At 34.6% G+C, this 27819-nt stretch overlaps 1 protein-coding gene across 1 annotated transcript in view; it reads right to left on the minus strand.

Moving 5' to 3' along the window:
- The window catches only part of MRPS35 (mitochondrial ribosomal protein S35), a 43404-nt gene that overhangs the window by 10824 nt on the left and 4761 nt on the right, over positions 1 to 27819 (minus strand). Inside the window, exons 3-7 of the mRNA XM_060166662.1 lie at positions 27362 to 27529; positions 25244 to 25304; positions 17031 to 17170; positions 6966 to 7075; positions 5254 to 5323 (exon numbers count right to left, since the gene is read on the minus strand). Of these exons, the coding sequence (XP_060022645.1) occupies positions 5254 to 5323; positions 6966 to 7075; positions 17031 to 17170; positions 25244 to 25304; positions 27362 to 27529 (549 nt within the window). The remainder of the gene's footprint in view (positions 1 to 5253; positions 5324 to 6965; positions 7076 to 17030; positions 17171 to 25243; positions 25305 to 27361; positions 27530 to 27819) is intronic.

A 27819-nucleotide genomic window follows, 5' to 3' on the forward strand; every position in this document is an offset into this window, starting at 1 on the left:
GGGAATGTGAAGTGGTGCAGCCACTATGGAAAACAGTATGAAGGTTCCTCAAAAAACTAAAAATAGAGCTACCATATGATCTAGCAATTCCACTTCTGGGTATTTATCTGAAGGAAATGAAAACTCTAGCCCGAAAAGATATCTACACCCCCATGTTCACAGAAGCATTATTTATAATAGCCAAGACATGGAAACAACCTAAGTGTCCATGAATGGATGAATGGATAAAGAGTAAGTGGTGCATATATATGCAATAGAATATCATCCAGCCATAAAAAAAGAAGGAAATTCTGCCATTTGCGACAACAGGGATGAACCCTGAGGGCATTATGCTAAGTGAAATAAGTCAGACAGAGAAAGACAAACAGTTATGATCTCACTTATGTGTGGAATCTAAAAGAACAGAAAAGAAACAAAAAAACCCTGAACTCACAGAAGCAGAGAACAATTGGTGGTTGCCAGAGGCTGGGGGTGGGAGGTGGGTAAAATGGGTGAAGGTGATCAAAAGGTACAAACTTCCAGTTATAAAACAAGTAAGTCATGGGGATATAATGTACAGCCTGGTGACTACAGTCAAGAATGCTGTATTGTATACTTGAAAGTTGCTAAGAGTAAATCTTAAAAGTTGTCATCACAGGAAAAAATTTTTTTATTAACTTTGTGTGGTAATGGATGTTAAGCTGACATATTGTGGTGATCATTTTGTGTTTTATATATACACACACACACACACACACAAAATCATTATGTTGTATACCTGAAAATAAGATATTACATGTCAATAATATCTCAGTTAAAAAAAAGAGGTTCGAGTGGGTATCAAAGCCTTGAAGGATATACAAGAAATAAATAAGTAGAGAAAAATAAAAAATTAAATAGTAAATTATATAACCTTTATAACGTTTTTTATAATATTTATTACTAAACCAACTTGCTTCTACTAGTGTTCCTCAACAGAAGAGACAGTGTTTTCTCCTTAGGTATTAATCTCCATATCCAAAAACACCAAGCAAATAAGAGGCAACCAGTAAACATTTGCTCATCGATCAATAAACAGTTCATTTTAATGAAAGCACACTTAATATTTGCCATGAGGATGGTTTACTCTTTCATAAACACTAAAACACTGAAAGAGGTGCCTTTTCACACACCTAGTAAAATGCTACTACATCAGTTCAATATGTTCACAGCCTGGCTCTGAATTATTTTTCAGTCTCATCTCCTGCCTCTGCCCTGTTGGTCGTGTACCCTGGCCACACCAACTTCTGCCTGCTCTCTAAACCCACCAGGCCTAGAGTCCTTCACCTACTGCACACTCCTACTCATCTTCCAAAACCAGTCACCACTTCCATGATGCTTCAAGGGAGAATTAATCCTTGTATGCGCCTCTCACAGCACTATGTTCCAACCTCCCTTACCTAGTGAAACAGACTATATTATAACCACCAAATCCCTGTAGGAATAAAGGTACCTAAAACAGAGGCTCATTCATTTTGATAATCCGAACGATACCTATCACTGTACCTTGTGAACGAGAACAAAATCATTGATGAATGCTAAGAAGAGAAAACAATAAATGTCATTCAAGCATTCTCTGATAACCTGGAAATCTATGTGTATGTGAGCACACACAAAAGATCACTATGAACTCATAAACCACTAGACTAAATGGCAATTATGGCTCTGCAAAAGGATTCATCATTTTTATCAGAAATACTTGCAATAAGGTCCCCTTTAAAAATAAACTCTGAGTATAAAATTTTCCATTTTGTTCCATGACTTTTCAGAACCACTTTAATACAAACCTAGATATATTTCTGACTGGCAACAAGACTATCATGAAGTCCAAATTAGACAGCCAAAAATTCAAATTTTAAAAAGCAACCATTAGTAATTAAATATCACAATCACCCAAGAACCCTTTGAATCTGATTTCAGATCTCTACATTTTCTAAAGCAAGTGTTTATTTTCTTTCCTCCACCACTGTCTGTGTTTTAGTCTATCTTTTGTGCAAGTCACTTTGTAAAATGCTTCATTCAATCATCTCTTAACCAAATCACTTGTGGAAGGTTTAAAGAACAACATGCAACAAAGTTAACATTTATTATCAGTTGTGTCAGAATGTGAGTCAGATACATGTTGTAAAAATTCAAATACAACAGGGCACAGAGCTGACTTGATCTGCATAAAGTCTTTGTCAAGTTAACTGTGAGCTATACACAGAAATTGGAAATAAATGAATTTGAAATTCTAAGATAAATCTTTCTTCATTTTAGTAGTTAACAATGTTAATAGCCACCATTTAATGAGCACCCACTATTCACCAGACATTTCACATAAATTCTCCCTGATCTATCCAAAAGCCCTTAGAAGAAATCTGAGCCTGACGTTAAAAGGATGGCCAAGGTTACACAGGTAACAAGTAGTGGGATTCAAATCCAAATCTGAATGGTTCCAAAGATGAAAACCTAATTCACTTCTATGCCAACATTGTGTAATACTGAAATATTAAACCAAATTTCTACACGTCTTTTTGCTTCTTTGAACAGCTGAAGAATAAATGGTTTAATGTATATCTGTTTCTCAGTACCTTCTTAGCACTGCAATAATCATTCTGTGAAGCATTACTAAGACTCTATGCCTGAAGTCTATGCTTTGTGAAGTCTATGCCTTTTGAATATGTAAATTAATATAGAAAACCTCAGTTAAAGTTAGAGTTGGCAATGGCCTGTAGAGGGAGGTCTCATGCATTCTCACACTCCATTATTTGCATGCACTGACCTTCACTTTCCTGCCCCACTGGAAGCAGCACACCCCGCACTCTCAAACAGATAGTGCAACTACTTTACAATCCCAAAGGAAGAATTTCTCCTTGCTCAGCAACAGCCCAGGCAATGAGAAACATCTCAGCTCCGCAAATGAAGACATCACCACCCTAAACTCCTACTTTCCTCCCTTGAACTTTCATTTAGAACAGCCCCTCCCAACTCCCTCCTTTTCCCTATAAAAACAAGCTCCCTTTTCTTTGTTCTCTGGACTTACCTACAGTTCACCATAAATTGCATGTCCCAAATAGCAATTCTTTGCTGTTCCCGAATAAACCCATTTTATTGTTTTAGAAGTCAACAACTTCTACTTTAATAATTCTATATAGTTAAACTGTTTTGAATAGCACACTACAGTAACTTTCTTATACTGGTCTAAATGCATACCTTTTCAGAGAAGTTTCAGCATTATGTTACATAAAACTACCAACTACTTTCTCTCAATGCTACTTAGAGGTAACCTCCACAGAGCTTAGCTTTTAGGTATTAAATGCTCTGAAACTAGCGTTAAAAATAAAGGAATGAATTAAAAGGGGCTCTTTAAATATTTGATTAAATACCAGGTGGTAACATCAATTTCAAGTATGAATTCCATGCTGATGAAGAAAAAAGAGTTTCAATTCAATAAAAATTCTGTTCCACCAGCTCTGCAAAATTTCATGGCTCATCTGCATTCTCTTAAAGCTTCTTCACTGATGGTACTTGTTTAGAAAGGATCAAGAGCCAAGTTTAATATAGGAATTATTTAATTATGTTTAAGACAGTTGTATGTGGCTACTTACTCTGGCATCAAAGTAATTAGCATTAAGATCAAAGGCTTCTTGCATGAATCCAGAATACAAACTTGTTTGGATTTTATGTCATGGAACCATAGAAAGAATCCAGTAAGTCAACTTTCACTGAATTTATTTATGCCTGTCATTTCCTTTGGGGCAAATTCATTTTACAGGCTGCTGACAAAATAAGGGACTCAAAACTGGTTGGCTTTTATTGTTTGGTATTAACTCTTTAAGCAGCAGCCATAGAGCTGAAGCTAATTCAGCCATGTTGCTGGTTGAAAAGGGAACTTAATGACCTCAAGCCAAAGGCATTTATAAAGTCAGTTGACAGGAAAGAGATTAACTGCTATTATGATGTCACTCCTGAAGCTAGGAACTAGAAAACCGCAATGAATTATGATAATTAGAATACCTCAAAAGCAGAGAAGAGCTACCAGCTACTTTCTGTTCTTTACTAACCTCGCAACAAAGTTTTATTTTTTTTTTAAATTTTCCACTCATCCCCTTGTGCTACAACTGTTTTATTATTAACATCAATGAAATCTGTAAGAACAGCTGTACGTGTTCACAGAATTTCTTAGGGATGAAAGGAGATTCCAAAGATCATCTAATGCAACTAACATCCAAAGAGTACGTTCCTTTTGTCATATCCCCACTAAGTAGCCAATGGATGGAACATCTTCTACCTATTAAAGCAGCCCACTCCATCTTTAGATGAATCTTGTAGAGAGATTTTATTCAGTAAATAAATCTGTCTCACTATTGCTTCTACTTTGTTGTACCCTTAAAAGTCATGAAAAACAAATCTAACTCTTCTTTCATATGAAGTCCTTTGAGCATCTAAACAGAGTGACTCTTTCTCCAGCTACCCCCATTCCTTCAAATGTTCCCAACATGAAATGCTATTAAGTTCCATGTTGGGCAAGCTTCAAAAATTTTAATATGTGTGCATATCTAAAATTATTTTAATTTTTAAAAATACTATATAAAACTGTGAGTTACCAAAACATATTAGTTATCAACTTTAAATGAGTTGATGCTCATTCACAGCAAAATCTTCCTCATAAATGTGTATATTTATACTAAAACTCAATAAATTTAGTCAGACACAAGACTGTTTTTATACTATTTAAATAATTAATTGCCCTTAATTGTCTCTAATGTATACCAGTGAAATGTTCACATGAAAGGCTATTTGATAACTAAGATTTTAATAAACATTTAAAGTAACTTTCTACAAAGTTTGGGAGCTTTGTTCTATAGTTTATTTGAATAACAGGATGAATTATATAGTTCAAGTAATATAGATGATGATCTCCCTTCCATAACATTGACAACTTTCACCTAAAGTCATACAAACAAACAAAAAGTAAAAAATTCTGAATTTTTTAGCCTAAGTCAGAAACTCTGAACTTTAAAGGCATTTTAGTCATCTGATTTCTGAAGGTCCTCAGATGGACTGAAATCTATTTCAAGATCCTCACTTTCAATGTCAGTAGGAGTTATCTATAACATTTCACATGTCCTTAGCTTAAATAGTGGTTCATTAAACACTCATCTGAGTGCTGGCTACACAGACTGTTTTGAAAGGTTAACATATCCAAATTACAATGACAAAGTTATTAAACATTCATACACAATCACTTACCCAAGACTCATGGTATAAAACTGTTAGTAGATACATTGCATAATCATAATTCTGTCTCTTTAAGGGGCACCTTTAAAAGACAGAGAGAGGGAGGAAGTCAAAATTCTAAAAATTCAGTACATGGAAAAATTTGCAAAGTATACAAATACAAAGGATAACTCATATTCAGGAATTCCCTATCTGACTTAGGAAAATTCCGTTATTGGAATAAAAATGATCTATGTAGTTTATGACTTGAGGATATTGAACACTGATGTTATTTTTACTTTTATTTAGAGGATATCTTTGCTTTCATCACTAACAAAGTTATTTATATCTGATAATAGCTTTACACTATTTTTAATATGAATGTGTCCAATCCAAGTGTCCTTCACGATCTCAGGGCTAAGTGTCTGCGACGGTGTAAACATACCTGCTGAGTTCATTTAAAGAATACAGAGAGACTGATGCTAATCTAAATGTTCACCCTGATTTCCCCAGAGCTGATTCTTTTAAAAATGAGCTACACTACACAATGCTATAATTTTTTGCTATCATATTTAAAATGAAACTAATGACCTAATATTAGATAAAATTTCTACATAAATAAGAGCTGGCATTAACTTTTAGGCTAATAAAATAATATAGAAAAGGAAATAATTACTTCTACTTTCTTTAAATATAAAATTATCATACGAAAATTGACTTTAACTGGACTCTGTTTATTCTGTACTTAGGTTTAACAGTCCTCTATTCTATTAAGTTGTTACCATAAAACACACACACACACACACACACACACACACACACACACACACTGACACTTATAAACTTAGCAAAAAAAAATTATCAGAAACTTACAGAATTTCTAACAATAACATTTTAAAAGTATTTTTAAAAATTGCACAAACTAAAAACACAGCATTATTTTACATTCTCTAAAGCTAAAGCTAGCAAAAAGATATTATTCATAAATTTCAAATTTATTTCTCCTATATGGTAATAATCTAAAATCACGGTTCCCAAGCTTTTCCCACCTCCACACTGTTGCCATCTCTGTATGTATGTCATGCTACTTCTTTATACCACTAAGAAGCAAAACATAAAACTTAATTGATATTGACACCTCCAAATGCTTTGAAATTAAGATAAGAAGGGAGAGAGGGTATCTGCCCACTTATTTTTCTTTATATTTTGACATAATTTTGAAACAACCAAAGAATAATTCTAGAAATAAAATAACCATTTAGCAAAAACATACCAATAGCCTTTCTTTACCTCAAATGACCTAATTTATAAATTCATATACAATAAATTTAATACTGCTTTTACAAACTTCTATGCTAGCACTGAAATTCTGCTTATTTACAAAAATGCCTTGATAAATTAATTTCCACATTTAATAATTTTGATTTTGAAATATAAGATTTCTATACTTTGACTTTGCAGAAACCTGTTTAAGTATTACTCACTGGCAAGTCATTCTTTCGTTTCCGTCTAACATCTTCCCTGAGTTTTACATACACAAATATATTAAAAGTAACAATTTAACTCAGCTAGGCAAGCCTCTCCATGCACATAAAGATCACAGCAACAGGAGGCTAGTGTGAGGATATTAAAAATATGAATGAGACAACTTCTCTGACCTAACAGGTTAATACAAGGACTGCCAGGGGACTGGAGGACAATAAAGCAACACATGTGACAGATCTGCTGAACTTTTCTTCCTTTACCTATCTGTCTTGATGGTGAGCACATCTGTGCTCTTGCAGTATCGATCTCCTACAAGTTTAATAAGTTTCTTCTTTGCGTGATCATCTAAATTCAAACTGGAAAGTTTAACCTTAAAAATACAAGAAAAAAAATTTTTTAAATTACTTTATAAACTTTGTATAATGAGAAAACAGTGGGAAAATTACTTATAGTAACATTAAAATAGAAACCAAAAGAAACTTTATCAAACTCCTTCCTTTACAGAATTAGTAATTCACAAGTATCATGAAGCCTGATCTTACTCATGGAAAAAAAGAAGCGGGAGCAAAGTGTTTGGAGTTCTTTGAAAGTTCTGGGCATTAGTACCTTTCCTAAAAGAACCAATGACATGTCTCTTAAATAAATGAAATGACAGCGCTTATGAGTATTACCAACTAGTAGAATTCAACTCAATTAGTGTCAGTAAAGCTGTTTATAAAAATAAATGGATGGGGCTTCCCTGGTGGCACAGTGGTTGAGAGTCCGCCTGCTGATGCAGGGGACACAGGTTCGTGCCCTGGTCCAGGAAGATCCCACATGCCGCAGAGCGGCTGGGCCCGTGAGCCATGGCCGCTGAGCCTGTGCGTCCGGAGCCTGTGCTCCACAACGGGAGAGGCCACAACAGTGAGAGGCCCGCGTACCGCAAAAAAAATAAATAAATAAAATAAATGGATGAAACATAGGGGCTTTAAGAATTTCTACCATGCAATTATGAGACCCATATCACTGCAACAGTTTAGGGGCTTTTATTTTATTTATTTATTTTTATTCTTGGCTGCACTGGGTCTTCGTTGCTGCGTGCGGGCTTTATCTAGTGGCAGCGAGCGGGAGCTACTCTTCGTTGCAGTGCGCAGGCTTCGCATTGTGGTGGCTTCTCTTGTTGTGCAGCACAGGCTCTTGGTGCGCGCGCTTCAGAAGTTGTGGCATGCGGGCTCAGTAGTTGTGGCTCACGGGCAATAGAGCACAGGCTTAGTAGTTGTGGCGCATGGGCTTAGCTGCTCCACGCATATGGGATCTTCCCCGTCCAGGGATCAAACCCATGTCCCCTGCATTGGCAGGCAGATTCTTAACCACTGTGCCACCAGGAAAGTCCCAGGGGCAATTACTTTAAAAGCTACAGATGTCTCGTGGAAGCTAGAATACAACATCCATGAAGGGTCAAAACATTTGAAATAATTCAGCTCAACATTTCTCAAAATGTTAATACTAGTCCCACAGGCTGCTAAAAAGAATGATTTCTTTAAAAAGGCTGTTTCTATTGAGTCCATTTAGGAAATGTTGAGTTAAACTGGGCTCTTCACAGCAGGATTTCTTAGAGGAGGCAACATGTTAAAGAGCATGCTGAATTTCAAGATGCAGCATTGTTATGTAATAATTCCAAAATTTATTTAACCTCAGATTCTACTTTTCAAGGGACAATTCATGAAATTAGTCTTCCTTAAAACATATTTTGGAAAATGCTGGAATAAATGAACATACTTTTTAATTTGCAGAGAATTATGGCTTGGGTTGAAAAGTATTATCTAGAGATGAATAGGACTGATCCAGGAAAACAGGTTAGAGACTACAATACAGGTAAATAAGGTAAACAACAGACTAGTTTTCCATGGAGAGCATGAAGAATAAGCAAAATCAGAACTGTATGAAAAGGTTAAATAAGATTTTGAAATCCCACCTATTTCTGCCCTCTAGCTTCAATAACCCTGCATTTCACTCAAGACAACCATAGCATAAGAGCTTATTTATTTTCCCACTAGACTGCAAACCCTTGAGAGTAAGAACAATAACTGTCTTGTTCCTGGCAATGACCTAGCACCTAAAAAGCATGCAACATACTGGCTGAATGAATACATAAATTTAAAAAAGGGAGGATATGTTGTTTCTTTTTTAAGCACAGTGAATTTTTTTATTTGGATAGAAAAAATAGGAAATAAAAAAATAAATATAAATGCACTCAAAGAACATTAGTAAGAACACTGATATTAAATATCAATCCCACAGGTAGGCATGTGAAATTACCACAGTTCCCTGAAAAGAATTTATGTCAACAACCAGGTTATTAGTTTGATGGATAAAATAAGCAGTTTTATGATGACTCTGATTGTTAGCAATATGGAGAATTACCTATAAGAAAATCATAAAACGTACCTACGTTATGATTATAATTATGAAAATGTATGTACATCTGCATGCATACAGATACAGTACAGAGAAAGAAATAGATTTTACATTCAGATACTGAACAGGTAGTGATTTTCCCTTTTAAAACTCTTTCAATAAAATCATGATGTTTAACAATACATTTAAAAATTTACCATTTAAAAAATTTGTGTTCTAGTTTTTTATGTAAGAAGCAGTCAAAAACATGTGGCAGCAATGCTGATCATTACTGTGGCAACTGTTTTAAAACTCATTGTTCACATTAATATTTTAATGGTCCAAAATTATATAGTTTTATGCCAGAAGCTCATAAATATTGCAGAAACAGCTGTGCAGTGCACTCACGCCACCTGCTAGCACTCAAAGGCACTGCAAAATTGTAGTCTTTAACCTGGACTAGTATTCTTACATTTAAGTTGAGTGACATTTATTTGTCATTCTTTTTCCAAAATTCAAAAGAATCCTTAGGGCTTCCCTGGTGGCGCAGTGGTTGAGAGTCCGCCTGCCGATGCGGGAGACACGGGTTTGTGCCCCAGTCCGGGAAGATCCCACATGCCGCGAAGCGGCTAAGCCCGTGAGCCATGGCCACTAAGCCTGCGCGTCCGGAGCCTGTGCTCCGCAACAGGAGAGGCCACAACAGTGAGAGGCCGGCGTACCACAAAAAAAAAAAAAAAAAAAAGAATCCTTAGACTTTACTTTTTTCAAGTTACTGTATTTTAAAGAGTCAACACTGTACTATTAACATTATCCCCAAAACAACGTTCACATTTCAAATCATAGTTATAGGTGTATCTTCAAATGTCTCATTTAAAAGAACTACATAAATTGAAAAATGTCTAAATGTGTAAAATATTTTCTTCATTTACAAGAATATGCAGTTAATTAAAGAACTATGGTATTACACATAAGACAAGAATTGGGTTTGATCTAGATTTGCTACCTATCAGATAAGTGACCTTAAACAAATCATGTGATCTTCCTGTCTGTTTCCTCATTTATAAAATAGAAAGGATTCACAGAATTTTTGTCAGGAATAAATGAGATTAAATAGAAGAAAGCACTTTTTCTTTTTGTATTTTCTCATCTTTTTTTTAAATTTTATTTTATTTTTAACATCTTCATTGGAGTATAATTGCTTTACAATGGCGTGTTAGTTTCTGCTTTATAACAAAGTGAATCAGCTATATATATACATATATCCCCATATCCCCTCCCTCTTGCATCTCCCTCCCACGCTCCCTATTCCACCCCTCTTAAAATCCTATACAAATATGTTATTTTTAATTCTGAACTACTTTTATGACTATCAAAAAATATGACACCAACTTTCCTTCTCTGAATTTAAAATTTTGAGCATCTCTGAATATTATTTTATAATATTTGATTACCTTCACAGTACTGCATTAACTCATGCTGGACTACACATGGTTTAGTCTTACTGTTTTACCTACTTTTACCCTTGAACCACATGACACCAGTCTGGACACCACCCCTGAGCCTCAACCGTCAGCAGGTAGAGTGAAGAGTCCAGAAGGGCCGAAAGGAGTCAGGCAGAAGGGATACAAGGGGTCGAGGAAGGTATGGCATGGTGGCATGAGACAAAAAGGAGACAAGCAGGGATGGCAGCATGATATAATAAGTGGTAACTGGTGGCATACTTTAAATAAAGTGTGAGATTATAGTACTGAAGACAAAGGCCCACAAAAATTAAGACCAGAAACATGAATTAGAATCTAGGATTCCTAGGAATTCCCTGGTGGTCCAGTGGTTAGGACTCGGCGCTTTCACTGCCTTGGGCCTGGGTTCAATCCTTGGTCAGGAACTAAGATCCCGCAAGCTGCGCAGCACAGTCAAAAAAAAAAAAATCTAGGTTTTCTGAGTTCAGAGATTTTTTTTTGTCATAAAACAGAGCTCAACTGTTTGCTGTTGCTACCATTATTATTAAAAAGAAGTAACATTTATTAGGTTCTTAAAAATGTATCAGGTATTATTATTTTATAATAGGGATACTCTATTAACCTGTGGAATGATATCAGCAAAGTAGAATTTTAAGTTCTTTTTCTGTTTTCCTTTTGTTGATCTATATTTTATGAAATGTATACAGTAAATCTGTATTATCTTTTGTGATTTTAAAATATTTTCAATGTCTCTAAATACATAAATATATTGCTATGATATTTAAACTGTCCTATGGAATTGAAAAAACACTGGAAAGCTTCATAAATTCATTTCATAAAGATGGTACAACCCTGATACCAAAACCCAAAGAAAGAAAATTACAAATCAATTATGGCTATATTACTGAAAATATTTCTAAAGCTTAAAGTTTGTCTATTTGTTAGCATATAATGCAAAGATGGTTGCAGAGATTTTCAACATATTTTTGCAGCACATTTGGAATGTTCCAATTTAAAATACAGATTACATGGAATGGAGTATGAAAATGAACTTTTTGTACTGGAAGGCCCCTCAGAAAGGTGGGCAGTCATCCTCCAGGATAGGTGAATCAGAAGTACATTAGTCAGGGCTCCCTGGAGAAATGGCTGATTCTGGGAATGGTACAAGGAATATATAAAATGAGCTAGGAGCATTCTGTGGTGCCAAAAAATAAGGAAGTGTTTAAAAAACAAATGATGGGGCATGACAAAGGAGCAGAGGGGCCAGCTGAAAGAGTGCCCAACTACCAAAGATGAAACAATCTGAGCAACAAAATAAAGTATTATTGGACCATAATCCAAAGGATAAAGTAAAAATCCATGAATCCACACTGATACAAGTGACTGAGTAAATAAATGAATGGAGGAGAATAGACAAATACTGCACATAAAAGAATTCCAAATAATCTATATTTCTCCCTCGAGGCGGTGGAGCATAACTTCCATAAGTGTGGGCTGTGTACAGTGACTTCCTTCTAAAGAGTACACTATGGAAAGGAAGAAAAAAAAGAGTAATTTTATAGTGGAGAAAACTGGCCAACACTATCTCAGCCAGGTGATCTAAGCTGCATCATCAGTGTAAGTCATGTGAGGAGCCTATACCCTTGCTATGATGTGATGAGAACGGCACTTAACTTCTGAGGTTTTCCTCCCCAAAACACCTAACAATCTAACCATGAGAAAAACATCAAACAAATCGAAACTGAAGGACATTCCGCAAAATACGTAACTGGTACTTCTCAAAACTGTCAAAGTCATCGAAAACAAGGAAATTCTGAGAAACAATCACAGCCAAGAAGAGCCTAAAGAGACACGATGACTAAATGTAATGCGGTACCCTGAATGGGATTCTGAACAAAAAAAGGACATTAGGTAAAAACTAAGGAAATCTAAATAAAGTATGAACTTTAATTAATAATTTATCAATATTGATTCATTCATTAGTTATAACAAATGTACCACAGTACCATAAGATGTTAACAGGAGAAATTTGGTGTGAATATGGCAAACTCTGTACTATCCTTGAAGCTTCTCTGTAAATCTAAAACTATTTTAAAAGTAAAAGTTTAATTTAAAAAAAGGTTCATCAGGTAAAACTGCACGTAACTGCTGTGTGAAAAAAGACATGTGATGTGCATCACTACTCTGTTAACAAAGGTTTCCAATACTAACTTAGGAGTTAGTTACTAGGGCACATGTGCAATGGCATGTGGCATGTTCCTGGTAAGTGAGAGGAGGGATTTGATATTTCTCCAAAGCAACATGAGATTAGGACAAATAATCCTAAATAAAACATTATCACAGCAAATCAGTCAGTGGTAAAGTAAAAGAATAATGTACCATAAACTGATCAGGGCTCAGAAATGGTTCAGTAATTGAAAATTAATTAATATAATTCATTTCTTTAAAAATTCAAAGGAGATCATTTCAAAAATGCTAGTAAACTAGGAACAGTATACATCGTTAACACAGTAGGGATTATTATCTCTAAACTGAAATCCAATCTCAGAGGCTAAATACTAGAGGCATACTCATTAAAGTAGAGAACAGCACAAGGGACTACATAAACATTTTAGAAACTCTGTCTAACGCAAAAGACAAAAAGAAAAAACAAGCTACAGATATTTTAAAAGGAGAACTAAAACTACCAGTAATTATCATTTATTTCTTGAGAAATCACCCAAAGAATCAACCAAAAAGTCCTAGCATCCCAATTTTGGTCTCCAAACATCAATGTTCACTAAAAGGTATCAGAGCTCCTGAAGAAATAGCTAATTCCAGGTCTGGGATAAGGAATATTCTGTATCGTAAGCCTGGTCCACCTTGTGCCAGAAGGCAAGGAAATTTTCCAATGCTAATGGGCTTGTAATAAAAGGACATAGGAATCAGTTTAGAAGAGATCCTACTGGCCAAAGTTAGGACATACTTTGAACATCAAAAAGAATATGACTTTACTTGATCAAAATTTGCTGAATATACCCATCTACACATTACCTGTTCAAGGGAAAAGCAAAAAATGACAACCCATAACCTCACAATGGAAAGATTGGGTTGTCAGCCTCTTAACCAAGTGATCAATCTCAGCATACTAAGAATGAGGCAACCAGACTTTACGTGCCCTCTCATGTAATGCAATATAAAATACACAGCAACATCTATCAAGTATTCTTGTCAAAATAGTTTACTGTAATCTAATCAGTCCCTTAAATCTAACTTCCACTTTATAGGAAACACAGGAGATAGAGACATAAGGTAAATGACACCAGGATGCATGGAGACAAATTCAGAAGGTAGGAAGCGCTGCAAGGATAAAATTTCTGTCTCTTTACCATGTCTGTGTCATGATGGGGGTTGCAGCTTGGGGGAGCAGGAAGAGGAGGGGTAAGGTCCTTTGCTGTTCTAGATTTTAAAAGATCTAAGTGACATTTTAAGCAAATGTAACAGTGCTTGACTGGATCCTGGTTTAAACAAAAAAGCTATTTAAACATTTTGGTGAGACAACTGGGGAAATCTTAGCGTGGAGTACACATTTTAGATGGTATTAAAAAATTACTGAAAATTTTATTAGCTGTATTAATTACACTGGAATTATATAGGAAATTTTCATTAATTTTTAGAGATAACACACTAACATATTTTAGTATGAAAAGTCAGATATTAGTAATTTTAAAGTAAACACTTAAACCAAAAACACACAAATAAATACACAGGAGTGTGTATCTGTGTAAGTGTATCAAGCACTCAATATTTTAAACTAATCAAAATATTAATTATTATTGATACAACCATGTGCCATCTGTATGGGTATTTATTATACTACTCTCTATATACATTTGGAATTTTTGATAAGAAAGGTTAAAAAACAGAATTTGGTAAAGTAGCCAAGTAAAAAATTAAAAAATAACTATACCATTTTTGACAAGGGTGTCAAAACAATTCAATGGGGGGAAAATAGTCTTTTCAACAAGTAGTGCTCAGACAGATGAATATCCACATGCAAAATAAAGTTGGTTCCCTACCTTACACCATATATAAAAATTAACTGAAAATGAATCACAGAACTAAATGTAAGAGACAAAACTCTCAGAAGAAAACATAGGAATAAATCTTCATGACCTCGAATTAGACAATGTTTTCATACATATGGCACCAAAAGCACAAGAAACAAAGAAAAAAAATGCATAAATCGGACTTCACCAAAATTAAAATTTTTGTGCTTAAAAGAACACCATCAAGAAAGTGAGATGACAATGCATGGAATGGGAGAAAATATTTGCAAGTCATATATCTGATAAGCAACTGGTATGAAGAATAAATAAAAAACACAACTGAAAAACAAAAAGTCAAATTACTCAAAAGATGGGCAAAGAATTTAAAGACATTTCCCCAAAGAAGATATACAAATGGTCAATAAGCACATGAAAAATTGCTCATCATTAGTCATCAGGGAAATGTAAACCAAAACCATAAAGAGATACTTCACACCCATTAGAATGGTGAAAACTATAAAGACCAACAACAATCATTAGGGAGGATGTGGAGAAACTGAAACCCTCAAACACTGCTTATGAAACAGTGCAGTCACTTTGTAAAACAGCTTGGCAGTTCCTCAAAATGTTACACATGGAGTTACCATACGACCCAACAATTCTACTTCTAGGTATATAGCCAACAGAACTAAAAACCTATGTCCACACAAAAACCCGTACACAAAGGTTCACAGCAGCATTATTTCTAACAACCAAAAAGTGGAAACAACTCAGATGTCTACTGACTGATAAGTGGATAAATAAAACATGGTATATCCATAAAATCAAACATTATCTGGCAATAAAAGAAATGGAGAACTGATACATGCTATAACAGATGAAACTCTGAAAGCACTATACTAAGCCAAAGTATACATACTGTTTGATTCATTTATAGGAAATATCAATAGGCAAAGTAGATTAGTTGTTGACAGGAGCTTGGGGGTAGTGAAGAGCAGGGTAGAACGGGGATTGACTGATAATGGGTATGGGATCTCTTTATGGTGATGAAAATTTCTGGAGTCAGGCAGTGGTGATGGTTGCACAACTCTGATATACTAAAAACTACTGAGCTGTAAACTTTAAAAGGATGAATTCTACAGTATGTGAATTATACCTCAATAAAGCTGTTATTAAAAAGGAAAAAGAAGTATATAAGAAATCAATATACCATCAAAATGGGCAAAGGAGAAAAAAAATAAGCACTTTACAAAGGAATACATTCTCACCTTCATTTGAATTCAAAAGTATACATATTTTAAACATAAGATATAGTTTACCTATCAAGCTGATAGGTAATAATAATATCTAGGCTGGTGAGAGTACAGGAAAACACGCTTTCTCACAATGTGCTGGTGTTGTATTTGTTACATTGTCTGCAGGAATTTTATAATATATAATCAAAAACCTTTCACAATATATATCAAAAATCTTCAAAAGATCTATATCCTTTGACCTAACTTCTCATTTTAGTAAGTTATCCTAGGAACATAATCAGGAATATATACAAATATTAATCTCAAGAATATTATATTTTTCTAATAAAGAAAACTGTTAGAAAGCCTAAATGTCCCATGATATGGGTAATTTAAATAAATTATGGTAGATCTACGCTATAGAATTACTTGTCTCTCCCACTTCAGTCTCAGAAAAGGACTATGTCTGAATTGATCAGTGTTGCACTCCTAGCCTCAAACATCGTCCTGGCACATTAACAGACCCTCATTTACACACTATTCATTAAATAGTGTTTAATAACACTATTAACATTAAACAGTGTTTAATAACATTGAAAATTTTAAATTCACATTGTTAAACAAAATTTGAGCAACTAATCAAATATAGTATCATCCCATTAATATACACAAAGGCTGACTGTATATATACTAAAATGAGCTCCTGTAGTCAACGGTGGTTATTTGAGTGGTGGAATTACAGGCAATTTTATTTATTTATTTATTTATTTATTTATTAGATGTTGGGGGTAGGGGTTTATTAATTAATTTATTTATTTTTGGCTGTGTCGGGTCTTCGTTTCTGTGCCAGGGCTTTCTCTAGTTGTGGCAAGCGGTGGCCACTCTTCATCGCGGTGTGCGGGCCTCTCACTATCACGGCCTCTCTTGTTGTGGAGCACAGGCTCCAGATGCGCAGGCTCAGTAGTTGTGGCTCACAGGCCTAGTTGCCCCGCGGCATGTGGGATCCTCCCAGACCAGGGCTCCAACCCGTGTCCCCTGAATTAGCAGGCAGATTCTCAATGACTGCACCACCAGGGAAGCCCCAATTTTATTTTATACTTAAAAAAACTTTTATATTCTCCAAATTTCTATGATAAGTATGTGTCAGTTTTATAATCACGCATACAAAATACTATTATAAAATAATATGTTCCAATAATTCTTATTTTTAAAAAATTAACTCTTACCCTTAATGTCACTACTCGTGCTTTGGGGTTTCGAATAGATGGTCCTGCTGATACATAACCAGCTGTGTCAATTTCAATTGGAAAATGCTTCCTGCATTTCTCATCACTGTCTAATGCAGCTGGCCACTCGGTGCAAAAATCTGAGAATTAAAAAAAATTATCTCATTTATAGTTTTGTAAGTAAATTCTCCTTATAATGTATGCTAACCGACAAAATCAAATTATTGAGGGAGATCACCTTTCAAGATACATGAAATGAAACATGAAATGAAACAACAGATTCTCTTCTGCACTTATATATACATCATCATCCTGCATGCATCCCTTTTCTTCCTAAGTGAATCCTATTTAGGGAATTAAGGGAATGATTTGGATAGTTCAGGTTTGGTGGGGAGCAGTTAAAAGGGAGCTATAGACTTGATGGAAGTTTATTACAGCTTTGCACATATCTGTTATGAGACAGTTTATTTCCTCGCCAACTAAAAGCAAGCAGTTCATAGTGCCCTGAGAATTACTGTTTTTGAAAAGGCAATAGATAATATTAGTTCACACCCAAATGAAGGTTACTAAAAATCAGCTGAAGGGAAGTGAAAGAACCTCTGAAAAAACTCTAAGAGGGAACTGCCTGGAGGTCCAGTGGTTAGGACTCGGCGTTTTCCCTGCTGTGGCCTGGGTTCAATCCCTGGTCAGGGAACTAAGATCCAGCAAGCCTCGCGGCACAGCCAAAAACAAAAAAAAAAGCTCTACTGAGATGTGGTCAACCTTCTTTCAGAAACTGAGTTCAATAGGGCCTCCAACTATAACAGGTACAAAAGCCTCGATCACCTTTAAATGATCCTTCCAGTAATTCATGTTTCTTCGATGTGACTTCTGAGCCACTGGGGCTCAGTGGAAAAAGGAACAGACTTGTCCTCACCTTCAGGTAAGACAGATAGCCTAGAGAGGAGTGGGTCTGGGTCTGAGACCTGGGCTACAACCGAAGTTCCAAGCACTGAGAACACTGCTCACAGCACAGAGGTGTAAACTCAGGCCTCAAATGAAAAAAAAAAATCTTTAAAGGAAAAGAGAGAACTCCCAGCCTCCGCAGCTATCAGTACTACTAGTATTGAGGGACTTCATAGGTGGGCAGCTGATTTTATTTTGCCCTATTCCTATCAAGTTAGTGTGGTACAGGGCTCTCAGCTTGGGATGAAAACTTCTGGCATTATCGGGTTCCCCTCAATAGAAACCTCATTTCCTAAATAGCCTCATTCTAAGAAAAAGTAATTGGTTTCTTAGGTCAAACACATTAGACCCCATGGATCCGTGCTTTCTCCAATAACATTTTCCCTCAGCTAACAACTTTCTTATAATAAGCACTATATTTAGCTCCCATTTAGGCTTTAATATCAGTCAGCAAAATGTCACTCTGGATTACAGAGACTTTCCAAGATCTGGGACTAAATATACGTTAGCAAATTAAGTATAGCTCACACTATTCCCTAAAAACTGTGTTTAAGAGATCAATACTCACACACTTTGAGGGGAAAGAAATATCTTTGCCATTAAGAACATTTTGACATTTAAATAAAATGAACAGAGCAAAATTACTGGGGTTAAATTTCATTCCCATTATGAACGAATTCCAGTTTCCTGTACTATAAGATGCAACACTGTCAGGCACTTTATAAGACAGACTAGTTTGGGGAATTTTATGAGTTACTGGATTTGTACCAACTTTTTTTTTTTTTTTAACTTTAGGTAAGTCATTTCAATCACCAGATGATAATTACAGCTTTTAAATTAAATTACCTGATTATATGTTCAAGAAAACACAGCCAACTGAAAAGTACATAATAGACCCCTATTAGCCTTTTATTCATCTGATAGGTAGAGCAACAGACTAGACTTTAGAAGACCTTGGTTTTTACTTAACTTCTGCCACGATTATTAAAGTTTTGGTAAATTACCTAACTCTCCTGTGCTTCAAATTTTCCATTTGCAAGTTAGATACAAAATCTGAACTGACCTACTTGAAAGAAAACTCAGAAGAAATATTTGAAAAGCTTTGAGTTATCTGGAAGATACAATCTAAATCTAGAAGCTGGCAAAAGTGTAAAGGCAAAATTAAGGAAAGATTAAAACATTCACTTAAATACTGTAAAATATAATGCTACTCTTCTAAATATGCTGTATGAAAGCCTTTCATTTGAAAATTATTAAGTATTTTAGAACTACCTCATTACAATGACCAGTTTCTGAATTATAAATGCACATTTAAAAATATTGTTTAAAAAGGAAAACTACTGAATTTATCACAGGGTAATGCATTTGTTAACTGGCTTTACAAAGGATCAAAAAATGATATATGATTTGTGTCATATGGGGCACAAATGTGCAACGGTGATCTGTGTCAGTCTAATATCAGGCTAATATCAACAAATATAGAAACATACAAAGGGACAGAAATGCATCGTAATGTCCCAAAACAAAAGACCACATAAATGAATGAAAATAGTAAGAGATTTTTCTTCCCTCATTTCAAGAGTAAGGTTATTCTTCCTACTTTTTAGCCCTCTTTTTAAAACCTCTTTATTTTCTCTTCTTCCTTATAATTTTCAATGGAAGGCCCTCCCAGAAGCTCAAATTTCATCATAAACATGTTCACTAACTTATTTCTCCTTTTAGCATAATCAGGCTACCTGTGAAGTTTCTAGGTTTCATTTTCTTTCCTGAAAAGACTTAACAAGTATACTGAGCATGTATATACATCACCTTTAAATCAGCATAAATTTAAGACTTCAAAGGTACTAACTCTTGCATTAAACTACATAATCAATAAGTAATATCTACAAACCCAAAACAACTCAAATTTGCTTACCTATATATAGTCCAATACAACTAGAACAGAAATTGAATTGGAATATTGTATATATTATGAACCATGAACAAAAAGTGCTCTTTGCCTTTACCTCCATTTATGTGGGAAGAAGAAAGATGGTAGTACAGGTGAGTAAAATCTCTATTTACAACTAGCAATCAACAGATATTGTTGAAAGTTAACAAGTCTAGAAATGGAGGTATAATCGTATTCAGGTGATTAGTTCCATTTTATATATACCAAACTATACATATAATTTACATTTATATATACTATGTATAGAGTATATATAATATATTCTTTATGTGTTTAAAGAATATATAAAATTATACGCGCGCGCGCACACACACACACACACACACACACACACACACACACACACACATAAATAATAAGACCTAAATAATGACTAAAAGAGAACACGTCTGGAATGAGGGGCCAGGGAGGGAAAGAAGAAGCAAGAGACTATTACTTTTCATCATCAGCTCTTGTTCTATTTAATTTTACCATAGGTATATATCACTTCTAATTCCTTTAAAATTTTGAACAATTTCTTCAAGATAACCCTTTTCTGCAAAGTATCCCATTACTGGCCCCACTTACTATTCAGCTACTCAGCATCCTTCTACACTATCTTCAGTTTGGACCACATTGACTTGCATCTGTTGTTAACACTCTACAATATTTTCTTCAGCCTTTTTATGTATATGCTTTCTATAATTCAACAATAAGTCCCTAACCTACCTGAGCAAGGATTATGGTTTCTGATCCCCAGAACTTATTCAGCAGATAACTGCAAGTTTGTACTCTTTGAAGATCTCTCTTTTTCCTCCACTCCTCAGTCCCTGGTAACCACCACCCTACCCTGTTTCTATGACCTCAGATTTTTCAGATTTCAAGTATGTGATAATTATATAGTATTTGTCATGCTGTCTGACATATTCCACTTAGCATAATGCCCTCAAGGTCCCTCCACATTGTCACAAATGGCAGGATGTCCTTCTTTCTTGTGACTGAATAATATTCCACTGTTCGTGCGTGCATGTGTGTGTATACACCACATCTTCTTTATCCATTCATCCATCCACCGATGAACACTCAGGTTGTTTCCGTATCTTACACAGGCCTCTCACTGTTGTGGTCTCTCCCGTTGCAGAGCACAGGCTCTGGAAGCGCAGGCTCAGTGGCCATGGCTCACGGGCCCAGCCACTCCACGGCACGTGGGATCTTCCCGGACCGGGGCACAAACCCGTGTCCCCTGCATCGGCAGGCGGACTTTCAGCCACTGTGCCACCAGGGAAGCCCTGTTTCCATATCTTGACTGTTGTGAATAATGCTGCAGTGAACATGGGAGTTGAGATATCTCTTCAATATTGTCTTCATTTCCTTTGGATACATACCAAGAAGTGGGATTGTTGGATCATACAGCAGCTCTATTTTTAATTTTTTGAGGACCCTTCATACTGTTCTATACAGCAGCTGCACCAATTTGCATTCCTACCAACAGTGCACAAGGGTTCCCTTTTCTCCACGTCCCCATCAACACTTGTTATCTCATCTTCCTGATGAGTCATTTTAACAGGTACTGTGGTTTTGATTTTTTTTTTTATTTTGATTTCCCTGATGATTAGTGAAGTTGAGAATCTTTTCATGTACTCACCGGCCATTTGTATGTCTTCTTTGGAAAAATGTCTATTTGATTCTTCTGCCCATTTTAAAATCAGATTTTTTTTTTTTACTACTGAGTTATATGAGTTCTTTATGTATTTTGGATATTAACCCTTATCAGATATATGATTTGCAAATATTTTCTGCCATTCCACAGATTGCCTTTTCATTTCACTGATGGTTTCCTTTGCTGTGCAGAAGGTTTTTAGTTTGAGGTAGTCCCACTTGCTACCTACTTTTGCTTTTGTTGCCTTTGCTTTAGGTGTCAAATTCCAAAAAATCATTGCCGAGACGAATGTCAAGGAGCTTACACCCAATGTTTTCCTCTAGGAGTTTTATAATTTCAGGTCTTATGTTCAAGTTTTTAATTCATGTCAAGTTGATTTTTGTGTATAGTGTTAAAAATGTGGTCCAGTTTCATTCTTCTACATGTGTCTGTCCAGTTTTCCCAACATTTATTGAAGAAACTATCCTTTCCTGCTTAAATATTTTTGGCTCTTTTGTCATAAATTAATTAACCAAATATACATGAGTTTATTTTGGAGCTCTCTGTTCTGTTCCATTGATCTATGCCTCTGTTTTCATGACAATAACATACTGTTTTGATTACTACTATCGCTTTGTAATATAGTTTGAAATCAGGATGTGTGATGCCTCCAGCTTTGTTCTTCCTTCTCAATATTGTTTTGGCTATTTGAGGTCTTTTGTGGTTCTGTACAAATTTAAGGAGTTTGTTCCATTTCTGTGAAAAACAACACTGGAATTTTGACAGGGATTACACTGAATCTGTAGATTGCTTTGGGTTTTATGGACATTTTAACAATATTAATTCTTCCAATCCATATCTTATACTTACTTGTGTCTTCTTCAATTCCTTTCATCAATATTTTACAGTTTTCAGTGTATGGATCTTTCACCCCTTGGTTAAAAGTATTCTCTTATTTTATTTTGCGTTCATGTATTTTGTTTTTCTTTTATTTCTTCCAGTTTTACTGAGATATAATCAGCATGCAGCACTGTATAAGTTTAAGGTCTACAGCATAACGATCTGACTTGCATACATCATGAAATGATCATCACAAGAAAGTCAGTGAATATCCATCATCTCATTCAAATACAAAATTAAATAAATAGAAAAAAATTGTTTTCCTTGTTATAAGTACTCTTAGTATTTATTCTCTTAACAACTTTCATACAGAACATATAGCAGTGTTAATTATATTTATTATGTTGTACCTTATATCCCTAGTATTTAGCTACCTTATAACTGGAAGTCTGTACCTTTTGACTGCCTTCATTCAATTTCCACTCCCCTGACCCAGTATTTTATTCTTTTTGATGCTATTGTAAATAAAAGTATTTTCTTAATTTCTCTTTTAAGAAAAACAGAAATTTAATTTACAAATTTAAAAATTACATTAAAAATTAAATTACATTTAAATTTTAAAAATTAAATTTTAAATTAAATTAAATTACAAATTAAAAAAAGCTCTTTCTGAACTCCCATGTTCACCGCAGAAAATGCAACTGATTTTTGATACCGACTTTGTATCCTGCAACTTTACTGAATTCGTTTATTTATTTTAATAGTTTTTCTGGACGTTTCAGATTTTCTATGTATAAGATAATGTCCTCAGCAAGTAAAGACAATTTTACTTCTTCCTTTCCAACGTGAATGCCTTTTATTTCTTTTTCTTGCCTAACTGCTCTGGCTAGAACTTCCAGTACTATGTTGACAGTGGGCATCCCTGTCTTGTCCTGATCTTAGAGGAAAAGCCTTTAGCTTTTCATGGTTGTAATATGATATTAGTTGTGGACTTGTTATATGTGGCCTTTATTATGTTGAAGTTTGTTCCCTCTACATCCACTGTGTTGAGAGTTTTCTCATGAAAGGATGCTAAATTCTATCAAATGCTTTTTCTGCATCTACTGAGATGATCATATGATTTTCATCCTTCATTTTGTTAATGTGATGTATCATGCTGATTTACTTGCAGGTGTAGAACTACCTTGCATCCCTGGAATAAATCCTTCTTGGTCATGGTGTATGATCCTTTTAATGTACTATTGAATTTGGTTTGCTAGTATTTTGTTGAGGATTTTTGATCTATGCTCATCAGGGATATTGGCCTGTAATTTGTCCTTATCTGGCTTTGGTATCAGAGTAATGCTAGATTTATAAAATGAGTATGGGTGTTCCCTCCTCTTCTACTGTTTAAAAGAGTTTGAGAACGACTGGTAATTCTTTATATGTTTAGTAGAATTCACCAGTGAATTAGGAGTTTGGGATTAATATATACGCACGAATATATATAAAATAGATAACCAATAAGGACCTACTGTATAGCACAGGGTCCTATACTCAATATTTTGTAATAACCTATAAGGGAAAAGAATCTGAAAAAGAATATGTATATATTCTTAATATATAATAAATGTATAAATGTATAACTGAGTAACTTTGCTATATACCTGAAACTAACAAAGCACTGTAAATTAACTATGATTCAATTAAAAAAAAAAAAAAGAATTCACCCGTGAAGCCATCTGGTCCTGGACTTTTCCTGGTGGGAGGTTTTTGATCAGTGATTCAATCTCCTTACTAGTAACTGGTCTGTTCAGATTTTCTATTTCTTCATGATTCAGTCTTGGTATATTATATGTTTCTAGGAATGAATCCATTTTTTCTAGGTTGCCCAATTTGTTGGCATAAAAATGTTCACAGTAGTCTCTTAGATCCTTTGTACCAATATTTCTGTGATACCAGTTGTAATGTCTCCTATTTCATTTATAATTTTGAGGCCTCTCTTCTTCTTGATGAGTCTAGTTAAAGGTTTGTCTACATTGTTTACCTTTTCAAAAAACAAGCTCTCAGTTTCACTGATCTTTTCTATTGTCCTTTTAGTCTCAATTTATTTCCACTCCAACCATTATTTCCTTCCTTCTACTAACTTTGGGCTAAGTTCGTTCTTCTTTTTCTAGTTCCTTGGGATCTAAAGTTAGGTGGTTTATTTAACATTTTTCTTTATTCTTAATGTAGGCATTTATTGCTATAAACTTCCCTCTTGGAACTGCTTTGGGGATATTCCATATCTCAAGATATTTTTTTGATTTCTCTTTGATTGCTCCTTTAAATCAATATGCATTTAGGGGCATGCTATTTGATCTCCACGTATCTGTTAATCTTCTAGTTTTCTTCTTGTAATAGATTTCTAGTTTCATATCATTGTGGTTGAAAAAAATGCTTGATATGATTTCAATCTTCTTAAGTTTATTAAGACTTATTTTGTGGCCTAACATATAATCTATCCTGAAAAATGTTTCATGTGTACTTGAGAAGAATGTGTATACTACTGCTGTTGGATGGAATGTTCTGTAAATGTCTGTTAAATTCACTTGATCTAACATGTAAGTTTAAATCCAATGTTTCCTTACTGACTTTCTGTCTGGATGATCTACCCATTGTTGAAAGTGGAGTACTGAAGCTCCCTACTATTACTGTATTGCTCTCTATTTCTTCCTTCAATTCTGTAAACATTTTCTGTATATTAAGTGCTCCTACTTTGGGCACACAAATATTCACAAATATTATATCCTCTTGATAAACTGATCCCTTTATCATTAGAAATGAGATTCCTATGAAACTAATAAAATATTAAGTTCATATTACAAAACAACCACATACCTTTAAGAGCTTCACAGTGCTTTTTAATTGCTACAGGAGTCAAATGCAGAAAATTGGGAATCTAAAATAGAGAATTTTAAAGGATAAATTAGCTAAGTGTCTTTGTGTGTGTGTGTGTTTGGGGGGCTATGCCACACGGCTTGCTTGCAGAATCTTAGTTCCCCAACCAGGGATTGAACCTGGGCTCCAGCAGTGAAAGTGCTGAGTCCTAACCACTGGACAGCCAGGGAATTCCTGCCTAAGTGTCTTAAAAACATGAAACAGACAATTTTCTCATAAAACTAAATCATAAGGCCCACAAACCTTGTAATAAATAAAATCTGGTTTTCTTTTAAACAATACTGATTCCACGTCACAGGTGTTATAAATTCAAGAAATGAATTTCCTAAAATAAAGATTCAGTACCAAGTATCTTATGAGAATGATGGTGGAGAAGAAACATTATTTTTATAGTATTATTCTTGCCACAAATCTACAGGTGTATATACTTCCCTTATAAAACTGAAAGCACTTTAGGACACAGACCATTGTTTAATAATCCTAATTCCCCTGGAATACATATCACTGAGATACATTTTCTACTTTATACTTAATAGACATTTTATGAATTGAATGGATGAATAAATGAAGCGAACAGATCTTAAATGAACAGTTTAATGAAGTTGGGAATATCTTTATGATACACTGAGAGGTTCTCTAAACATTTATAGGGCCAATGGAAATTTAGGTAAGGTCAGAGATTTGATTCCTTCAAATAATTAACATTTCCTAGTATATTTCTTAAATAATGTTAAGCATCTAAAGAGAAAATTTAGTTTAAAGAAACTCACTTGGAAAGAAACTTTGAACAAACAGGAAGTTACTCTAAACATTATGTCTGGAATCTTAAGTGCTAATCAGAAAATGATTATTTTAATCAAGAGAAAACAGGCAACAAATATTGGGATTATGAGGTGAGTGACTTCATTTTCTACACTTTTATTTTACTTGTTTATTTATTCTATACTTTTATTTTTGAAACATGATTCAAAATCGTAAAAGGAAAATAATAATAGCTAATGCTTACACAGCATTTACACTGGCACTGTTCTATGAACACCGTACATGTTACCTCAGTTTACAAGCTTATTCAATGGCACTTACTAGGAACAGATCGTATCATCGGACTAAGCATTAAGGTGATTCTTAAAAGGGATGGCATGCATTAAATGTTTGGATTTTTATGTTTATTAAAATTCCATTCACAACCATCATTACAAATATATTGTTATTCTCTTTCACCAAGTGATATTTTCCACAGACCTTTTCTTTAAACTAAGTTCAATTCTTCTCTTCATTTGAAGAAAAGATTAGTTTTATAGGCGTTTGTTTTCTTGTCTCTTGAAATGTTCCCATTTCCAAATTTCATCTGCCTGTCTCCAGCAGCAAACAAACCCCTCTTCATATTACGATCTCATTTTTTACCAGCAACTTTTAGCAAATTTTTGTTTTTCACGAAGACTCTTATTTAGCAGAAAATACAATTCCTTGATGATAATTTCATTGTATGTAAAAGGAAACCATCTAAGATATGCATTCCCAGGCTACGCATATTTGTATTTTCTTTAAGAAGTCTGTTTTTCAGAAATCATTATAGATGCTATCAACTCATTACAGATGCTATCAACTGAAGCATTTAACATGACCTATTTTTCTTGAAGAAATAAAGAAGTTTAAGGACTATAACAATACTACTAAATAATTTTCTGTAGAAGTTTTAGATCTCTTTTTCAAAAGTAAAAACTTCTCCCAGTTCTCAAACTCAAATTAGGTTATTTCACTTTTCTTAGTTCTGCTTAAAAGACACAATATAGAAAAGATACAATAGAAATGAAAAAGCCAAAAGGAAGCCACAGGACCAATCAATTACATTCTTAAATGCCTAGGGTTCTTTGAGGCTTCTTTGCCGAGGATAACCAAAACATAATATCCATTATTATCTGGAAAAAGATTGAATTAAAATACAGTAAGCTGCTATGCACTGAACCTTGAAGTGTTGGGGGAGAGGGTAGGTGTCAGAGGGAGATCAGCATTTATTTAGATATAAGTTTTAGTCAATGAACCAGAAACTTATCTTACCTTTAAAAGTTCCAGATTTCCCTCCTTAGCCATAGGCACCCCTCTTTTTACTGGATAACCCATTCGAACAGGAAGAGGTACTGCTGAGGGTTTAAATGGCGCTGCAACAGGGTAAACACTAGACCAGTCCTGGTCAACAGCCATTTTCTCTGTCCTAGGAGGTAGTGCCTGAGGAATGTAAAATAGTTTAATATTTTAAATATAAACATATTCTTTAATTTTAAAGCAAAAAAGCTGCAATTAAGAGAAACATAAGAGGACTTACAACCTACATAAAATCTGACCTCCCACAGCTAATGTCGCTGAAATGAAAAAACACTAAACGTACCTAAATATCTCTGGCACAGTTTCCTTAAACCCAGTAGCAAGGATCCCCTTTAACAGCACATTTCCTTTGCAAAAGAATTTCTCTTATTTATTTACTTAGACTTTTAGCAAACTTTCTACATATTGTTTAT

This window comes from Lagenorhynchus albirostris, chromosome 11, assembly GCF_949774975.1.
Source record: "Lagenorhynchus albirostris chromosome 11, mLagAlb1.1, whole genome shotgun sequence".
In the NCBI taxonomy this organism is placed as follows: Eukaryota; Metazoa; Chordata; class Mammalia; order Artiodactyla; family Delphinidae; genus Lagenorhynchus; species Lagenorhynchus albirostris.